This window comes from Tigriopus californicus, chromosome 9 (genome assembly GCF_007210705.1).
Source record: "Tigriopus californicus strain San Diego chromosome 9, Tcal_SD_v2.1, whole genome shotgun sequence".
Taxonomy (NCBI): Eukaryota; Metazoa; Arthropoda; class Copepoda; order Harpacticoida; family Harpacticidae; genus Tigriopus; species Tigriopus californicus.
The window spans coordinates 3,431,935-3,450,819 of NC_081448.1; the positions used below are offsets into that span (position 1 = coordinate 3,431,935).

General features: G+C 39.4%; 1 protein-coding gene across 2 annotated transcripts; it reads right to left on the reverse strand.

Moving 5' to 3' along the window:
* Nucleotides 1-288: 288 nt before the first annotated feature.
* Nucleotides 289-18,807, reverse strand: LOC131887068 (uncharacterized). Of its 2 annotated transcripts, none has more exons than XM_059235565.1 (6): nt 18,635-18,807; nt 15,588-15,776; nt 15,325-15,528; nt 12,095-12,283; nt 11,830-12,033; nt 289-529 (listed from the first exon to the last, which is right to left on the reverse strand). In XM_059235565.1, the coding sequence occupies exons 1-6, from the start codon at nt 18,756-18,758 to the stop codon at nt 432-434; spliced, it is 1,008 nt and encodes a 335-aa protein (XP_059091548.1). In that variant the 5' UTR covers nt 18,759-18,807; the 3' UTR covers nt 289-431. The 2 variants fall into 2 exon arrangements, with proteins under 2 accessions (XP_059091548.1, XP_059091547.1); XM_059235564.1 differs by lacking the exon at nt 289-529 and adding an exon at nt 6,222-6,558.
* Nucleotides 18,808-18,885: the final 78 nt, after the last annotated feature.

Below are 18,885 nucleotides of genomic sequence, written 5' to 3' on the forward strand. Positions count from 1 at the left end.
AGCGGCTGTACTAGTTGTCCGCTGGTTTATATTTTTTCGGGTCTTTTTATCAAAAGTTCTTACACGAGGGACCTGGCATATTTAGGCCAATTTAACATTTGAATGTTAATTTATCATGGCATTTCAAAACTCTGAGCATATATTCGTATGATAATGTTGGTACAGACTCTAATCGTCCGATTGGTCTTTTGGTTTGGAACTGAAAATAATGCCTCCACCCGGTATTACTCTTCGACGTAGGTTAAGACCAACCGATTTTGTGAAGAATACCTGGTACAATGCCTCAAATCTCAAATCAGTGAACAAATTGCAACAGTTTACTTAATACAGAGAAAAACAGATTTCAGCGAAAGCAGACACCTCTGTGAAGGAGGTTTCCATTGAATTCAAACATTTCATGCAATGTATTCTTTCAATATAGGTCAACACTTTTATATTTTTCTATTGTGGTCGGTGAGGCATTCATTGTGGGGTAGCCATATTGAATGCACATCCAAACTTTCTAACTGACCGTGGAGTTCTCCATGGCCTGGAACAAACCGAGCGTTGTATGCCCCAAAGGGAAGATTGGTCATGTAAAAAAAGTAAGACTTAAAATAAAATTATGGGTTAAGATAAACGTCTCTTGAATATTAAATACTACCCCAAGGTATTCACCTGCCAAAACGAGAAACATTTCTCACAATTAATATTTCAATGCTTAGATTATATTTCTAAAATGCAACTTTTATGTTTTTTGGTTTGTTTTTTTCACGGGCTTTTCTAATCACTACAGGGAATGTAATCCCCAGTACTATATAAATGAAGGGTTATTATCCGTCTACTGATTAACTTTCAATCTTTATATGATATTTGGTCCACCAACGAATTTGAGTTGGCAGACCAGATCTGGAATGCAATCTAACCATTTGTCCAAGTCTGACTTGAAAGAGGCAACGGGATAAACAAGGCCTACGTATTCCCTACGAATATTAGAGGGAAGCAAATTAAACAATGAAGGAGCCGAGAAACAGGTTATTTTTTTAAGGTGCTCTCAAAACGCACATTAAGCCTCTATTAAGTCACTAGAATTGACCCTAAATCCTGGGTTGAGAAAAAAAACTCGTGGATGGTTTTGCAGACGTACAGTACAGTACCAGATACCTCTCCTTCCTTCTCTGAGCACTGTACGGTCCCAACTTTTTTGGTCTCTCCCAAAACGAGAGCTCTCTCATTCCAGTGATGTTCCCCCCGTGAAACATCTTTGGACTTCACTTTGGAGCCCAAATGGGCGAGGCATGTTGAAGATGCGGCTTGACAATTAACTTGTACAGAGTTAGCATCGTTATGCTATCTCTGAACTTAAACGTGCGATATATCCAACCACACATTGAAAAGCTTTACCCACCTTCAGCTGGATATCTCATCGAACTTTCCATTATTTTGGAGGAATACACTAGATCTTTCATAGATGAGACCTGCTCAATATTCTTTACCTCCATTATCTACGAGTGGAGTATTTAAAGGAGTTGACCCAAATGTCATTGAGCGGAATTTCATTCCGTTCAGGGCCATATTACTCTCAGTTACCCAAGAGTAGATTCGATTTAAGTCCTTTGCAAGGCTACTGGAATCTTGGCCATTCCTCCAGAAACTAACTTTGTATCGTCAGCATAAGAAGAGAAACTGGCAGTTATACTAAGCTTTTGAAGCAGGGCGACGAATATTATAAAAAGGAGGGGCCCTAAGACGGAGCCCTTGGGAACACCTGACTTGACATCATGTATGTCACTAAGGGATTCCTCAACCTTAACAATTTGCTTCCTATCATGAATGAAGCTTCTTATCCAATTGAGAACCTTGACTTGGATCCCAATGTCACGAAGTCTATTCAATAAAAGGCCATGATCTACCTTATCAAAGGCCTTGATTTATACAACGATGCCCGAACGATCTGGAAAGTTTCCATCTGTAACTCGCTATCCAATCTGTCACACAATTTGTTGGGTTACGTCCAATGCGACAAATGTCAAGAATGGATGCATTGTTTTGGTGGCTCTGTTGAGCAAAGTCAAGAAGGCACTGTTGAAGGTGCTTGGATTTGTTCCCCATGTTCTTCCAAAACACTTGTCTCTGAAAGTCTCCAACTATCTGCTCTGTGACTCAACATCTGCTTGTTTTGGTGAATAAATATGGTAAAATGTTTTTAGGCCCCAACAAATTATGACTGGTTCACTGTATTGTGGTGATCAAATATACCAGTTTACATACCATTGAAGTAATCCTTCTTTGTTATATAAAGAGAAAAAAACAGATGGAGAAGTAACGACATTTAGATAAGCGCAATTTTGAATATTACAACAAATATGTCCACATCACTTTTCAACGTGTAATCTACAGGGTGGGCAATTTTGAGAATTAGCGTGACTTTTGGACACCAAGTGTCCAAAAGTGTCCAAAAGTGTCCAAAAGTGGACAAAAGTGGACAAAAGGGTCCAAAAGTGGGACAAAAGTGGACAAAAGTGAACAAAAGTGGGCAAAATGTGTCCAAAATTAAGTACAATTGGCAAAGGGGATTGACAAGCAAACACTTTTAAACCCTAAATCATGTTATTTCTTTACCAATCTAGATGTGAACCAGCAAATAGAATCAGTAATCAATAAAATCTAAGCTTTCTTCAAAGACATAAATATGAAGTAACAACTAGCCTTTTCACTAACGTTTTAATTTCCAAGATATACACTTAACGAAATTCGTTATCTTGATACAATACAGCTTTATAAAGTCAAAACAAATATCTTTAATATATTTTGAATGTTAATAAGTCAAAGCCACACTATAATCAGGGCATTTGGTGGCTGGGAAATTTTAACAAAGATTAAAATAAAAAAATTAAAAAAGCTTAGGAGCTGAATATCAAATATCCAATAATACTCTTCATATTTGTAATATACATAACATATTTATAAGGAGTGCATGAATTACACTTTATAAACATCTAAAATTAAGATATATTTTTCTTAAAAACATTGGGAATCTCATTTCCTGACAGCAAGCGCATCTTTAAAAGTTAAAAATATGCCTAACAATGTCTCAATTAACTTACTTAAGGAAGAAAACCATAAGTATAGGAAAATATGTCATTATTAGACTTAGCAATTCGTAAGAATTCAATTTTTAAATATTAGTACTTTTAAGAAGAAATCCAAATGACTGATGATTTGAAGTAAAACATTTTTGCAAAAAGTTAATAATGTTGAATAAATGAAGCCAGATAACCAGAATATAATGTTTAGCTATTTCAGTTTTGAATCCTTTGCAACAGCTGCATTCTACTAGAGGAGACTTTGTTCCTGCTTGCTTTCTAATCTAACGTAAGAAAAAAAGAGTTAAGAACCTGTCTTTCAAATACCTTTTTGGTATGTTAGAGGTATATGGCAAAGGTTTTAAAGACTTATCTTGCTCTTGACCATCAATGAGCAATTTTGAAGTAGAGGATAGGTTCATACAGAATATCCTTTATATTTGTAGTTTAAAGTTCGTATTTTGGACACTTTTGGACACTTTTGTCCACTTTTGTCCACCCTTATTTTTGGACACTTTTGGACACTTTTGGACAGGGGTGACAAAAGTGTCCAAAAATGAAATGCCCACCCTGGTTATCCATCCATCCTCGAAGCCAATATGACAACCCTGATTTGACCCACCTTAAACAATCAATAGAAATGGCATTACCAGAACTTTTCGGCAACCCTGGCCAACGAAGTGATGACAGCTTCATATTCGCAGCTTATGTTCTAGTTTTAAAAACTCCGTGTAACTTCCATAGCGTATGAATGACTCCCAGCTAGCGAGGGTTTATTGTATTTATCCAGGGTGGTCGAATAAGTTGCCCGAGCAAAGATTTGACCAAAACATCACTGATGCGGTTAAACAATTGTCAATGAAAAGTCACTCCAACCAAGGCACTTGAGACTTTGCTTTGAACACATTTGGTAGTTGGACAGGAGGGTGTCGGGCTGATCGACTTCTCTTGCGTTACTCAGTTTCAACCAAACAGACAAACGAGCCATCAACTCACCGGCTCTCTGAAATCGGAACTTGATTTTGAGAATCACGTAACTAAATGTGTTCAAAGCCGATCCCCATCGCACACACCCGGCAGCTGCGACGGAGCCAAAAATCTCAGAAATCTCATGAATGTCGCTTCTCTGACAAGCTAATCGAAACAAATTATCGTAAAAAACGTCAGTTTGATTTTGTTAATGTTAAAGGACCAATGAAGGGGAAAAATTGTTGCCTTGGCAGTTTGACACTTTTCATCCCTTTTTACATGAAAAATCATCGCTCACGCTTATAAAACAGCTAACTCAGCAGTTTGAAAAACGACGGGATCGAGAGATCCCCAATTTCGAACTACATTATTCAAAAAATTGCTTGAATTATGGTCGTTGAATGTCTTCCATTTTTGGGTCAGCTACCACTCTCTCGACATGTAGCTGGTTTAAGTAAAAACGTTGCCAACAACTGACATCAAGCTCTGCTGGTCGTGAACGCATGAGGTGCGTGACCCCGAACTGATTTTTGTCTGTCGTGAGTTCGAATCTCGTGACCGGAATCTTTTTTTCATTGCAGAATTAAGCTCTAATCTGCCGCTGTTTTCGAGGCCCTTGCAACTGAGCAGCCGCAGGCTTGCGCCGCGGCCTAGGCGCCCCCAGGCCCTTGCAACCGAAAGGTTAGGTTAGGTCAGGTTAGGTTAAGTTAGGTTTATTCTCTTCTCGAAGGACCAAAATATCAGCTGACCCAAAAACGGAAGATGTGTAACGGCCATATGCTTGAATTGCCCATAACCTAAAGTTAAATTGCCGTCAAAGAGGTCCTTCAGCATCTTCGGACAGATTGGCCAAACAATTATCATTAGTGAGAGCGTAACTTTGCTTTTTGATATTATCACCGTGTTTGACGAAGCGTGAATATTCCTCAATTGGAACACCTATCATTCAGTTGGCAGGCCAAGTAGTAGTAGAGGGAGTTCACATTCACTTCAGTCTTACATACCACAACCGACTCCTCCAGGGTGTTTCTCACCTCCTCTATTGAGCCGGGTTCTTCATTCAATTTAAGCCCCGATAGGTGTGGGTGAGTGAGACAATCAAGGGTTTTTTCGAGGCAGAATTTTTTTTGCAGACTTTGGCTATAATTCGAGGCCAAGTTGAGTAATATGACATTGCCAGATAAAGAGCAATGTTTAACTTTTGATCCTTGAACAAAAATTCTAGCTTCCAACTAATGATTCTACTTGTCATCATATCCACGCAATTGGCCGCAGAGAGACGGAATTCTTCCTCATATCAGACAGGGTTGGACGATTCCTTTGCTGGTTCTAGGATCCTAAGTAAAGTCGTTGAGATAGGGTGTTTGGATGCAATCACAAAGCCATATTGACCCAGTTTTATTCCCGCTCTTTCTTGGGCCTAAAAACGGATTTTCCGGGGATTGTAAAATGGTTGTAAGCTCGATTAAAGGCTTTTGGTCTGAATGGAAAATGATTTTGCCAACATGCAAGCCTTTAATTGTGAATAAAATAACCTAGAGCAGACAGTATGAATGTTTCACATTTATTCATCTGTTAGAGGCTTTCCTTCGTCCTAGAACTTGACCAGCTGACAGATTTGGTGATTTGTCCAATAGGACACTTCAGGCATTTCATCTTTCATGTCAAAATTCCACTCCAGCTTACCCTAGTAACCTTAGAACTTCAGATGTGGGTAATAGGTCCGCACAGAGGAGGGCACCAAAGGCTTCCTGATTTGGCATTTGCCGTGTTTAAAACCAGTTTTTCAAGTTTTATTTCTTATCATTTACTTTCCGTCTAATTCACATCTTTCCATTTGTTTTGTCTCGCTAACTCATTAACTTTAGGTTTGTGCGTTTTTCTCTATGACTCACCGTGTATGCCTCCACCTCTCGGCAATAAATATCTGGTCATCAATCACCACTTAGCCATGCAATATTTATCATTAGCATGAGAAGAGATCTTGACATTATTACTAAGCTTTTGTAGTGGAGCAACTAATATCATGAAAAGAAGAGGTCCTAAAAGGAGTATTGCGGAACATCCGACTTGACAACATTTATCGAACAGGGATCGAAAAGGGCTTGGTTCAATAAAATATCCCTTATAGGTTTTCTTCTGACATAATATTGTATGGAAAGAAGCTCCCAATTGTTATGCTTATGCTTCGATGTTATCATTTTATTCAGTGCCTGTACGTAGATCAAGAGATGTGTGTTGTTTCTCAATGTGTTCGTGATACAAACCAATTCTTAAGACTAAGGACAAAACTTGGGTCCCGCAATGAAATTAAAATTATATATAAGACCGCCCTCGGAACTGTCCTTCAAGAAGCAATTTTGGTAACATGGGTCGCTCGGATCATTGATGTAAGTGTATACCTCGCAGTTAGGTAGTTTTTGGCATTGGATTTTGCAATCCAAATGAGAACTCCATTTTTTGCCTTCAACATCAGGAGTTGAAAGATCGTGTTCATAGTAGTCTTTGTGTTCAAATGAGCAATCTGAAATGATATCATAACCATGTATCATTTTTTCTGGATGAATTTCTACCTGATTTGTTTTCAAATATTAGTGCTTTAGTTTTTGATATTTTGTAGCAATTATTTTAACTTGGTGTTGAACTTGGACGTATCTCGATGACTAAGACTAGTCATCAGGGCTGCACCATTAGTCTTGTCATGTTGCAGGTTCGCCCTGTCCATAGCTTTCTTGAAGCTCATGAAAACGTAATTTTCAGCATATGCCTGGCGGCCCGACGTCTTGACAAACAAATCGGACCAAAGTTTCAACAGACGGCCTAAAGGTAATTGCGGCTGAATTGGCTTTTTGTTATCACTAGTCTTGGTCGAGGTACGACCATAATTTTCAGGGGTTTATGTGTGAGATAGCCATGGATTACGCAAGTTTTGGAGGAGAAAGCTCTCGGAAACGTCGCTAGAAGACGTTCCACCTTGGTTGGAGCTCTTCGCTCCACGACCTGCATACTCCATGGGCCAGCTAGCTGGTCATCGTAGTCAACCGAATGGTTTCTCTTCTCTTATCCTCTGTTGCTAGTGCTAACCTAGCGTGACCACCTATTTTCTTCTTGTCTGTTCCGAGGGAATACTTTCCTCCCTGGTTTCCGACCAGCTATACAGCTGGTTCTCATTCGCACGCGACGGTTTCTCCTTTTTGCCCTCTTGTCTTCTTCTTCTTCTTTTACTTTTTTCGGGGCCGGGAGCTGCCTGGATCTGGTTTTGGATGGGAAAACTCCGTCCTCCATTAATAAGCTTTTCATTAGGGAAGCCTTAACAGCTTGAGGTGGTCACACCTAGGGACCCTAGTCACACCTAGTGCCCTGTTTTAATGCAGGGCACTAGTTACACCCAGCCAGAACTTGATTTTGGGATGAATCAGGTAAGTGTAGACAAAAGGGAGGGACACAGGCACTGACGCGTTTGATTTGCTAGATATATATGCCGCTTGTGGTCAAAGAGGTCATAGCATTTAAAGAGAGCATGATAGAGAATGGTCTCGAGATTTGCGATGTCCATAAACGACAGAGATGCAAAACGGCAGGGAAATTGGTTTACCCAGAATGGTGTCAAAAAAACTTCGGGAGTTTGGCCTTCTCCAGTTTAATGAGAAGGGGTAATCCAAACCACAGACTTCTAGAAATATGGACTGCGAACGAGCTTCCCGGCAAATCGGCCTGCCCTTGGTCACAGCCACTCTGGGCCACTTTTCGAATTAAAGTAATTAAATAAGAAACGTAGATCTCTTCAATTAACGGTAGGTCAGTTTTATATCATTTACATGCAAAGTCGATCGTTTCAAAGTTATGGTGTCAAAAGCTTATGTAGCTGACCAAGAGCAGACGGAAAATTTAAATTTTATGTATTGTTTACTACATAGCTTTGAACATTTGTCCTGAGTTCCCTAAGCATAGATTTGGGCTCAAACTTGGGTGAGCTCATCTATTCAACAAGACCCTATGGTCGTATGAAGTGCTTATTTGGAAAAAGATGAGCGGTTTAGGAGATAGGATATTTTTGCTTCCGTTTGCAGTCCATATCTCTAGAAGTCCGTGTCCAAACAGAGGTGTAGCTATTTCGACCCGTTAATGTGCATGAGGCCATTGAGGCACAAAGTATTTTCAATTTCAAATCCTCAATTTCAAATGCACAAAGGCCCATATGAGGGGCACCAAGAGTAGAAGACAGTAGTTGTCTCAACCTTATTGTCAAGTCTCTCAACAGACTTAAACCACCCTTTTCCTCTTTCCTTCTTCCCTCTTTCTCTCCCCTTGTTCCCCTCCGGCTCCTCCAACCTCACCCTCAATTCCTTTAACCTCTCTTCTGCCCAAATTTTGAAGCCCTAATCCCCATCCTCTTAACGCCATGAGTCTCCCGCATATTTTGAGGATCGTATCCTCAGGTGGCAATTAGAGCTCCTCCCCTTCCCTTTCCCTCTTACACTCTCCTCCAAGGTTTTCTCATCCTCCCCCTAAGATGAGTTTGGTCCAAAAGCAGGATTTTTTAAGGTTAGAAGGCCTGGTCAAAGATTTGATAACTCTAGGCCATCGAAGGACAATCAGCCCGTAAAAGGGCTTTATCTGAATATGCATTGTCTTATTTCCAAAAAAGACAGCACAAAGATCAAGGTTTTTGAGAAACTAGTTTAGATAGGCAGGTCTTGTTCATTTCAATGACAGAACCTTGGCTTCGACCAGGGGTCTTCGATGAAGAGCTAGACATGGTTGGTTTCAATTTAGTTCGATGTGATAGAGTACGCCCTGACAATCCCATTGTTCTGCATGGGGACGTATGTCTATATGATAGAAATGACCTGCACATTAGTCATGTCAAAATGTCTAATGGTGAAGTAGAGGTCTTAGTGTGTCATCTTCAAGGTCTTGATCTGTCCAGTGTAACAATACGTTACAATGTACCTTCTTGTTCAGTAAGCTCTTTTTCGTCAGCTCTCCAATTCACTGGAAATGAGTTGGACCTGGCAGTTTGCTCGAAGGTTTTCTTTGTAGGGGACTTTAATTTTCCGGCTAGCGTTGTAGAGTGGGAGGTTAGTCCTGATGGGTATATTCCCATTTCGAAATCGACATCTCAGTCGTTCGAAAAGCTGGAAGAATTCGCGATCTTGCGCAATTTCTCCCAGCACGTTGGTGTAGCCACTAGAGAGAATAGCGTTCTGGACTTGGTTTTTTTCCAATGGCCCTGATCTGATCCAGTATGTCAATGTGACGCCTAGTAATCTGTCAGATTATGATGTTCTCGGTACTCAATGTGCTCAAAAGCCGGCGTACTTTAAAGTAAAACCGGTCAAAAAGGTCGGTCTGGCTAAGTTCAAGTTCAAAGATGAACATGGGCCGTTGAATATAGAAAGATTAGGGGAGCTTGACCTCAATTCGATGCTGAAAAAGGAATCGTCCATAGATATAACCTTACACTTAATGATTTTAGTTTTTGAGGACGTCTGTTCCACTCTCGGATTCTCTGAATGTGTTCCACTAGCCGGGGCACAGTCAAAAATTTCTAAACATGGGAAGCAATTGTTTTAAAAAAAGTCACAAACTAGCAAAAAGCTTTAAGAGCAATTTGAATCCAGTAGTTGTGGCTAGCCTTCAAAGAAAGTTGGACTTGATCCAAGGTAGAATTAAGGCCTCCATTGAGACAGTTCAGTTGAAAAAGGAAAGTTTGTAGAGTAGTTCAGAGGGTTTGATGGAATCAAAAGGCATTATTCTCTTATGCAATGCAATAATTAAAAGAGAAAGATAAAACACCCTGTAGGGTCTTTTGATGAAGAATGAACAATGAAGAATCAATGGCCAACACACTTGAAGATCAGTTCTTTAGTGTGATTTCAACCCCAAAGAGTATAGGAGCTACAGCCCATTGCTCTATTGATGAGTTTGTCAAGTTGAGCATTTAGATGACCTTGTACTCACAGGTCAAGATGCTTTAGAGGCCATCAGGGATTTGAGACCCTCGAACTCCCCTGGCCCTAAAGGTGTGACATCTCAGTTTCTGATGAGATGCTCACAGGTTCTTGCGCCTGTTTCCTCATACTTGATGCGTTCCATCTCGGACCAGGGCAAGTTCCCCTCTTCTCTGAAGGTAGCTCATGTTGTTCCAATTTTCAAAGGGGAGATAAGTCACTCCTCAGTACCTATAGGCCGATTTCTCTCACTTCGATTATTGCGAAGGTGTTTGAGAAGATCACGAAGTTGAAACTTATTGAATTTCGTGATATTCATGAAGTTTATCCTTCTAGCCAGCATGGTTTCTGAGGACATTTTAGCACGGTTACTCAACTGATTGAGCAATTAGAGCAGGTAATTGAGGGACTAGAGAGCCATGAATCAGTGGATGCAGTTTATCTCGACTTTGCCGAGTCCTTGGACAAGGCAGATAATGGTCTTTTAGTTAGCAGGCTCCATGAGATTGGGATCCAAGGCAAGGTTCTCAGTTGGTTAAGAAGTTTTATTTGTGTTAGGAAGCAATTGGTTAAGGTTGAGGGATCCCTTAGTGACATACATGATGTCAAGTCGGTTGTTCCTCAGGGCTCCATTTTTTATCCTCTCCCTTTCATCATTTGCATTGCTCCGCTTCAGAAGCTTGGTAGCAGTAATGTCAGTATCTCTTCCTATGCTGATGATACAAAATTGGTAGTGGGTAGGAATGGTCAGAATTCCGGTTGTCTGGTAATGGCCCTAGACCAAATCTACTCCTGGGTTGCTGCGAGTAACATGGCTCTGAATGGAATGAAATTCCGCTCAATGACCTTTGGGTCGACGCCATTAGAGGTAAAGGTAAGGGCATTCAGCAGGTTTCATCTATGAAGGATATAGGTGTAGTCCTCCAAAATAATGGAAAGTTCGATGAGCATATCAAGTTGAAAGTTGGTAAGGCTTCTCAAACATGTTTTTGGATATATCGCACATTTAAGTCCAGAGATAGTATCACGATGCTAACTCTGTACAAGTCGATTGTTCAGCCGCATCTTGAATATGCCTCTCCCATTTGGGCTCCAATTAGTTCAGCAGGTTTGCAAAAGCTCGAGCAGGTCCAAAGGTGTTTTACTAGGAACATTGAGGATATGAGAGAGCTCTCGTATAGGGAGAGGTTTGAAAGGTTGGGATTGTACAGTACTCAGAGAAGGTACGAAAGGTATCTGATATTGTACGTTTTCAAAAGCATGCAAGAGCTTTGTCCCAACCCAGTATTTAGGATCAATTGTAGTGACCGTAGAGGCTTAACGTGCGTTTTGAGAGCACCTTCAAGCCCTCGGGAATCCAGGCTAGTTAAAACAATGAAGTCCAACTCTCTTCTTTCTCGGGCTCCTTCATTGTTCAATTTGCTGCCTTCAAACATCCGTAGGGCGTATGTAGGCTTTGATCCAGTAGCAGGATTTAAGTTCGACTGGAACAAGCTTTTGACCAAAATTCCAGATCAACCTTATACTCAAGGGTGAGTCAGATCAGCCAACCCTAATTCGTTGGTCGATCGAATAATATTTCTAATTTCATCAGCAAGGTTTCGAAGGTTTTTGTTGCAAAAATACACAATTGAACGTTTTTTCTTGTTGCCTTGACTTGATTGATAGAATTGAAATAGTTCCTGAGGGATGTGTATCATTAAGATCAACATATTTTGTCTAAAACAACTATTTCATAACGAATTTGCTCAAGTTGCAATTGTCATCCATGAGGTGGAAACACTTATCTGGAGTTAGGAACATATCTTGTTTAAACTGGCGAAATGGGGAATATTACAGACCTATCGCTGGCACTTGCGCCACACAACGTCTTTTGTTTTCCTGGCACAATGCGGGTTGGAAAAGGTATTCATTTGCGCAGCATGCAGGATCATCTCCGGCGTCAATGAGATCACCATCGCAAATTCCTTCATTTTTTCTCCAATAACTTTTGCAACAAGCGTTCTTCATTTGAACTGGATGCGTGTGAGGACATTCAATGGGTGCTAAAAGCAATGGCTGACATATTCAACCCCTATTTAAAGCAACCAAAAGTTCCACACTTACAAATAACTTCGGTCCTTGTTGAGCACCATTTGCCACTTTTACAAGGAATAGAGTTGTCGTCATAACAAAGCGATGCCGAATCATACCAATCCAAATCCTTGTTGTAATCGTTGATACGGTGGAACCTTTTGCAGCAACGAGTTCCATTTGCCAGAGCCCAAGGATGAGATTCCGGACATAAATCAGGAGCTACAATTGATAAGGAAATATAACCAAATGAACCTGATATCACAAGCATGAACGAACACCTACTAATGCACATTTTTCCGCACTTCGATAGGGAAAGATTTTTTAGATTAAATTAAGTTTTCATTCATTTTGACCATTTTTGGAAAGAACAACTATTTCACAAATTTGAACCATAAAATAACCTAAAATCACAGATTTTCGGGGATATTGAGGGATTTTGGTCATGTTTCCGGAACTTTTAGGAGAAATACAAGGACAGTGTAAAAAAAAAATCGGATTTGTGTTTCCATTTTTAATGAGTTCCTTCATTTTAGCCATCTCTTCCTTTAAACACGTGTGTTGAGTGGCATTGATAAGTTACTGCATGCGTATTTCACTTCTTTTATGTGCTGTATTGTACGTTTTTGATATCCAATTGCCTTAGATGCTCACTGAATGATGGCCTTGGTTCTAAAGGTCACTCATCTATTTCGTCGCGACCAATGATTTCGGGATGCTTAAAAATATGATTTTCAATTAGAATTGGGAAATATGAGCTTATATTGGCATTCAACTTTTTCGCTGATATAAATGTAAGGCTGTATTTCTTAGCCCAAAGAGCAAGAAGATCAAAAAAAGGCAATGAAAAAGCTGTGTTTTCATAGAAAAAAAACCACCAAACTATTTGAATAACAAATCAGACAAAAGCTTTTTATGACCTTCTAACTTACTTATACGTTTTCAGAATTTGTTTTGGCTGATTTTCCCAGCATGTTAAGCTCCTCACAGCTAGGATAAAAAAGTAGCGGAAATTTCGGAAATTCTAGAGAAAGATGATGTAGAATGTTACAAAGATTTGTATTTTTTTTGCTATTTTCTTCCATTTTCTGCCATCATTTTCTGGTAGGTGGTAGAAAATGGCTTTCAATAATTTCTCCTCTTAGCTCTCCGCTTTAGCTGCTTGGGTCAATGAAACCAGGGTGCTGCTTGAAGAACAGGCTCACCCAATAGTTGAAAAGTCGACTGATTTGACCAATGTAGAGATTGAAGTAGCAGCTCCTCGTGAAAAAGAGCAGGATAAGATGGTTTTGTAGAAAAAGTCTATCCAGTTTAACGAAAGAAGCCTTGTTCTGAAGAAGAAAAAGGCTGTCAGTTTGACCACCCTAAATGGTGTCAAAAATTTCTCAAGTTCGGTCTTGAGAAGTACAATAGGAAGACGGGATGTTCAAAAGTTTTTTTTTTCACCCGTACATGTGCCGTCAGTCCATGACACTTAAGACGTGCTTTAACGTACGGTGTAGCTCTATCCACGTAGAAGAGACACAAAGGAAACAAAGTTTCCCGTACCCACAAGCTCAGTCTCGTAGTTATAGAGCTTAACCTATTCCTAAACCTAAGTCCAAACTTGTTGAATTTCTTGAAGTCAATGAAGTCCTTCCTCCTCGCCAGTATGGATTCCGAGCACATTTTAGCACGGCTAACCAACTGATTGAGCAATTAGAGCAAGTCATTGAGGGACTGGAAAGACACGAGTCAGTTGATGTTGTCTATCTTGATTTTACCAAGGTCTTTGCCAAAGTCGATCATGGCCTTTTGTTGAATAGACCTCATGACATTGGGATCCAAAGTGAGATTCTCAATTGGATAATAAGCTTCATTCAGGATGGGAAGCAAATTGTTAAGGTCGAAGGATCCCTTAGTGACATACATGATGTCAGGTCAGGTGTTCCCCAGGGCTCCGTCTTAGGGCCCCTATTGTTTATGATTTTCGTTACCCCGCATCAAAACCTTAGTATTACTGCCAGTCTCTCTTCTTATGCTGACGATACAAAGTGAGTTTCTGGTAGAAATGGCCAAGATTCCAGTAGCCTTGCAAAGGACTTAGATCGAATCTACTCTTGGGTTAGTGAGAGTAATATGGCCCTGAACGGAATGAAATTCCGCTCAATGACTTTTAGCAAATCTATGTCAGATACAATTTTGAAGGTATTGTGTTATCATCAAGTGTATTAATTAACCATTTATTATGTGTTAGTAGCATATAAGCGGTTGAATTTAGTAATTTGTGCTCAAACATTTTTTTTTGCAAAACTCTTTTTTTGCTTTTTGCTTGACAAATATAGATCTTAGAAGTCTAGAAATATTGGCAAACACTTAGTCACTGTTAGCTATTGCTTTGCGTTTGCCTTCGTTTTGCAATCAGCTGAATTGTCCTGGCCTGGCTGAACGGGGCCGATTTGGCCTAATACTAGGGCACCACTTTTTAATCCAGCATTTTGGCAGTACCAACATGCTAGCAGAAATTGTGAAAAATTGCGAACCCCTCCAGCTTTTCGGACGACTGATAGTCATATTTCGAAATGGAAATGTACCCATCCGGGTCCAATGAAGACCTTCAAGCAAACTGACCGGGCCAGTTCATTCTCTCTGAATTGGAGAGTTATCAAGAACGAGCTTAACTACTGAACAAGGTGGGGCCTATACATTGTTACCATGGACAGATCTTAGTGGTGACAAATAAAGACCTCTTCTTGTCCAATATGCACATTTACATGACAAATGAACAAATTATTCCTAACGTATAGACATACGCCCTATGTGGGAAAATCAGATTTTCAGGGCGTACAGCCTTGCAAAGAACTAAGTTGAAACCAGCAATGGTCAGTTGTTTTCTTAATTGTGACAACCATTGTCGGAACGCAGTGATCAACCTGTCGCCTGACTCCGAGCAAATATAACAAACCAAATACTTCGTTCAACGGTCTTTGAATTAAGTTAGAGCATAACAACGGACACTAGATTCTGATGGGTTGTATATGCCCCTGGGCAATTCCGACCGAAACATCACTTTCATAGGGCTAAGTTGGAAAGCTGCAACGCTCAGCAAGTTTTCACTTATGTGAGCAAATTTTATTCTTTTTAACTTTTGCCACCCAATAAAGTCTTCAGATTTGGTTTTAACAAGAAGGACCTTGGGATAACTGATTAAAATTTGTGTACTAACAGTATAAATCTGATTCGTATTCAGACAGATAAGGATTTATCGACGACGACTTAATTACCTTTGAATGCCGAGGGAGCCATACAACGCTTCTTATTTGCCTGGCACGCGGACGTTTGAAATAAGTTCCCCTCTTGGCAGCATTGGGGATCATCATTGTCCATAATGCGACCACCATCACAATCACCATCGTTCTTTTTCCAAATGCTTTTGCAACAAGCGTTCTTCATTTGAATGGGAAAAGTATTTGGGCAAATATCAGGCTCTACATGTGAAAAAGACCTGTTATGGGCATTCCATTATAAATGACAACCAACAACTCACTCATAAACTCCTTTCTCGTTATGCATAATTTGTTGTCTGGACAACTTAAGGAATTGTTGTTGTAACATGATGACTCAGGATCGTACCAATCCAAGTATTTGTCGTAATCATTGGCTGCGTGAAATCGTTCACAGCAACGTGTTCCATTAGCCATCGCCCATGGATGAGATTCAGGGCAATCCAAAGCAACTGCAATTGTGACATGTAAAAGCTATTAAATAAAAAGCTCATTCGAACTCTGGAAAATGATGAAAGTGGTATATGATAGGAAACTGATTGCAAATGTCTTCGCTCTTGGAGTAGAAATGATCAAGAGAAAGAAATTGATGAAAAATTTTTTACTGGACACCCTGGTTTTTCTAACGTTTTGCGGAGGGAAATGAGGGAAACTAAGGAAACTCTGGCATTGCCTTCCCACCATCAGCCTATTGGATTTTCAATGATCGAGTGATTTTGAGAGCGGTGGGTAAAAAAAACACAGCAAAATGTCATGTTTGGTGCAGTTCAGTCAAGGCACTATCATCTTGGCTCAATATCAGATTATCGTTTGATTAGACAAGCCGGTAAATCAAAATAAATGTAAAAATTCTGTGTATGCACGGAAAGAAGTCAGCTAATTATAAGAATAATCGTTTACAACCTATGATGATCCAATCACAATATTTTGGATTTAACGACATTTTCAAGCATAATGCCTATCAAATAGATTATGTCAATTGATTTCATTTGGCATTTAGAAATACATCTTGAGAGATGTTGCAAATGCTGGTTCTGAGAAGTGAGCTGAATAGGAACACACAATGATCGAAAAGCCTTATCAAGTTTGCAAAGAAATACCCAAACACATTTTGGACTATTTCTAACTCAGAAATTTATAAGGAACAGCTTTGGTTTCGTTGCTTTGTCTCTATTTTAGGTCTCATAAAAGACTTAAATGCTTAAAACATTTTGAAAACTAAACTTTTTGAAAGCCTAATGTATGTCAATTGAGAGCATACTCAGTTAGCCCTTGCCTCGAAATCATGATATAATCTATTCAACCTCACCCCAGTTATATATAATTTATTGGCCCTTTTCCCTCATTTTTTTGCTCCAAAATTCCCCTATTCTTAATTTAAATTCCCAACGAATTGACGCAGGTTTTCTATATCAAAAAAAGTAAAAGATTTATTTTCTTTCTCCTGCATTATCTAGAAATAGCTTAAAATGTAGAGTGACCTTATTCAGAACCCTCTAAAAATGCAGATTTTTCAATAAAAAGTATATTTTAAAGTCACACTGATTGAGCAAACACTCGAAACTTACCAAATTCAAGTAAGCCTCAAAGAAGCAGTTTAATAATCAGTTTCATCAAAGTCTTCAAGAAAAGCCATAATCTTTGACATTGGCTGTTGGATGTATTATTGTCAGAATTCACATATATTAATAACCAAGTGTACTTTTGATGATTATGAAAAACGTTTTCAAAAGTTCCATTTTTCCGAGGTTATTGAGTAAAGTTTTACATTATTTTGAGCTATTTGCAGATTATGCAAGAGGACGAACGCAATCGGTTAATTTTTTATAGTACTTTAGTTTTAATATGATTTTGTACCATATACCTAAAATAGTGCTTTTGCAAAAAATGGTGTAACCTTCTGGTTTTTCATAAGTCTTAGTCCCTTGAAACATTACTTAAATCGAGGGCGGTTGATCGATTATTTGGTATCATTGGGAGCCTTTTCCCTGTTTGGTATTGATTGGAGGCTGAGTGCAAGAGGTCTTTGTCTGCGTTTGATAAAAAGGACTCCACCGTGAGGGTGGATCGTCATTGATCAAGATGTTGGGGCTGAACGAACAAATGCGTGTTGATTTGGAAATCCAGAGCTTGGGATATGATAGGTTCAATTGAGCGGAGCAGGTGCGCATCATCAACAACGACTCATTTTGAGTGGGTTAGTGAATTTTTCCATCCAGTTTTGACAGTCATCACGGCCAGAGGGCTAATGGGTGGTCTGCCAAGGGGTCGGATCGATACCTCGGATGGAGTAAGCGTTATTCTTAGGATGTGTCGGGGCACATGAACGTTGGCCTGGGCTCCAGTGTCAACAGCAGCCATAATCTGAAGCGATCCGATGTGGGTAGTTTCTTTGACTGGGTTTGATAATGGGTCTTCCACGTCGCAAACCGTAGAGGAAACTCTTATGGGTACCAATCTTTTGGGGAAACCCGGTACATAAAATGAATTCGGTTAAAGCTCTAAAAGAGACGAACATGCTTATCTAATGCTACCAATTTACAGGCAAAAATGACCAAACCCGGGTGACGAGATGAAAGCTAGGAGAATAACGGTAATCGAATGGTAATAAATATTAGACCCTCGGATGATCCTAGCTCGGCTGTTGATTAGCTATTGCCTCGGGCAATGGAAAAACCCCTTCTGGTGAACGATGCTTCTTGCTATTTACGGTAAGTACAACACACCTGATATTTTATGATAGCATATGTTTCATTACAATACTTCATTATACACTTGTTGTCAAATTAGCGCAGCATTAGTGGAAAAGATATGCCATGTGAAAGCTTAATATCTTAAAATCAAAATCAGGCAAATAAGAAGACATGTACCGTGCTATATATACAATACTTGGGCAATCATTCCCTGAGATCCTCAATTCTCGTATTGAACTTTCGACAGCATGGTACAAACACATTTTTTTTGTCATTGTTCCTATTTTATGAACCTAGGAACAGTTTCTTCATTCGTACAAGGTTAGGCTAGGTTAGGGAATAGGATTATTCTAATGATGGATTATAAAATGCATGAGGTACTATAACTATATAGCTATTAACGGGCAGCACCGTTGTGAAAGTTCCGGAAAAGTCATCATATTCTTTTTGAAATGTTAGAATAATTCATTTGAATGTATTCTTCTTTTTTCAAACAAAGCGAAACTTGTAATGTGTTAATGATATTTTTGACAAATATTGTTTGACATTCTATGTATTTAAAAAGCATCGCAAAACTTACAGTTTGTGTAGATCTCCAAATTACATGTTTTACAAACCTTCTCCTTCATTGCGTTGAAAGTTTGGCCGCATTGTTGTACCAAATCTAATAGGATCGGATCTAGCCAATGCAATCCTGACGAGAAGAAATACCAATAACTCGCGGCCGCAAACTTGAAACATCGTAATTGATAGAAGAAAATTTGCTGTATTCTTCGGTATTTAGCAAGTAACGACTGGATGAAAATGACTATTTTGTAGAGCGTGAAATAGTCTTTGTGTATCAATATTTAATGGCTTTAACCTCTGT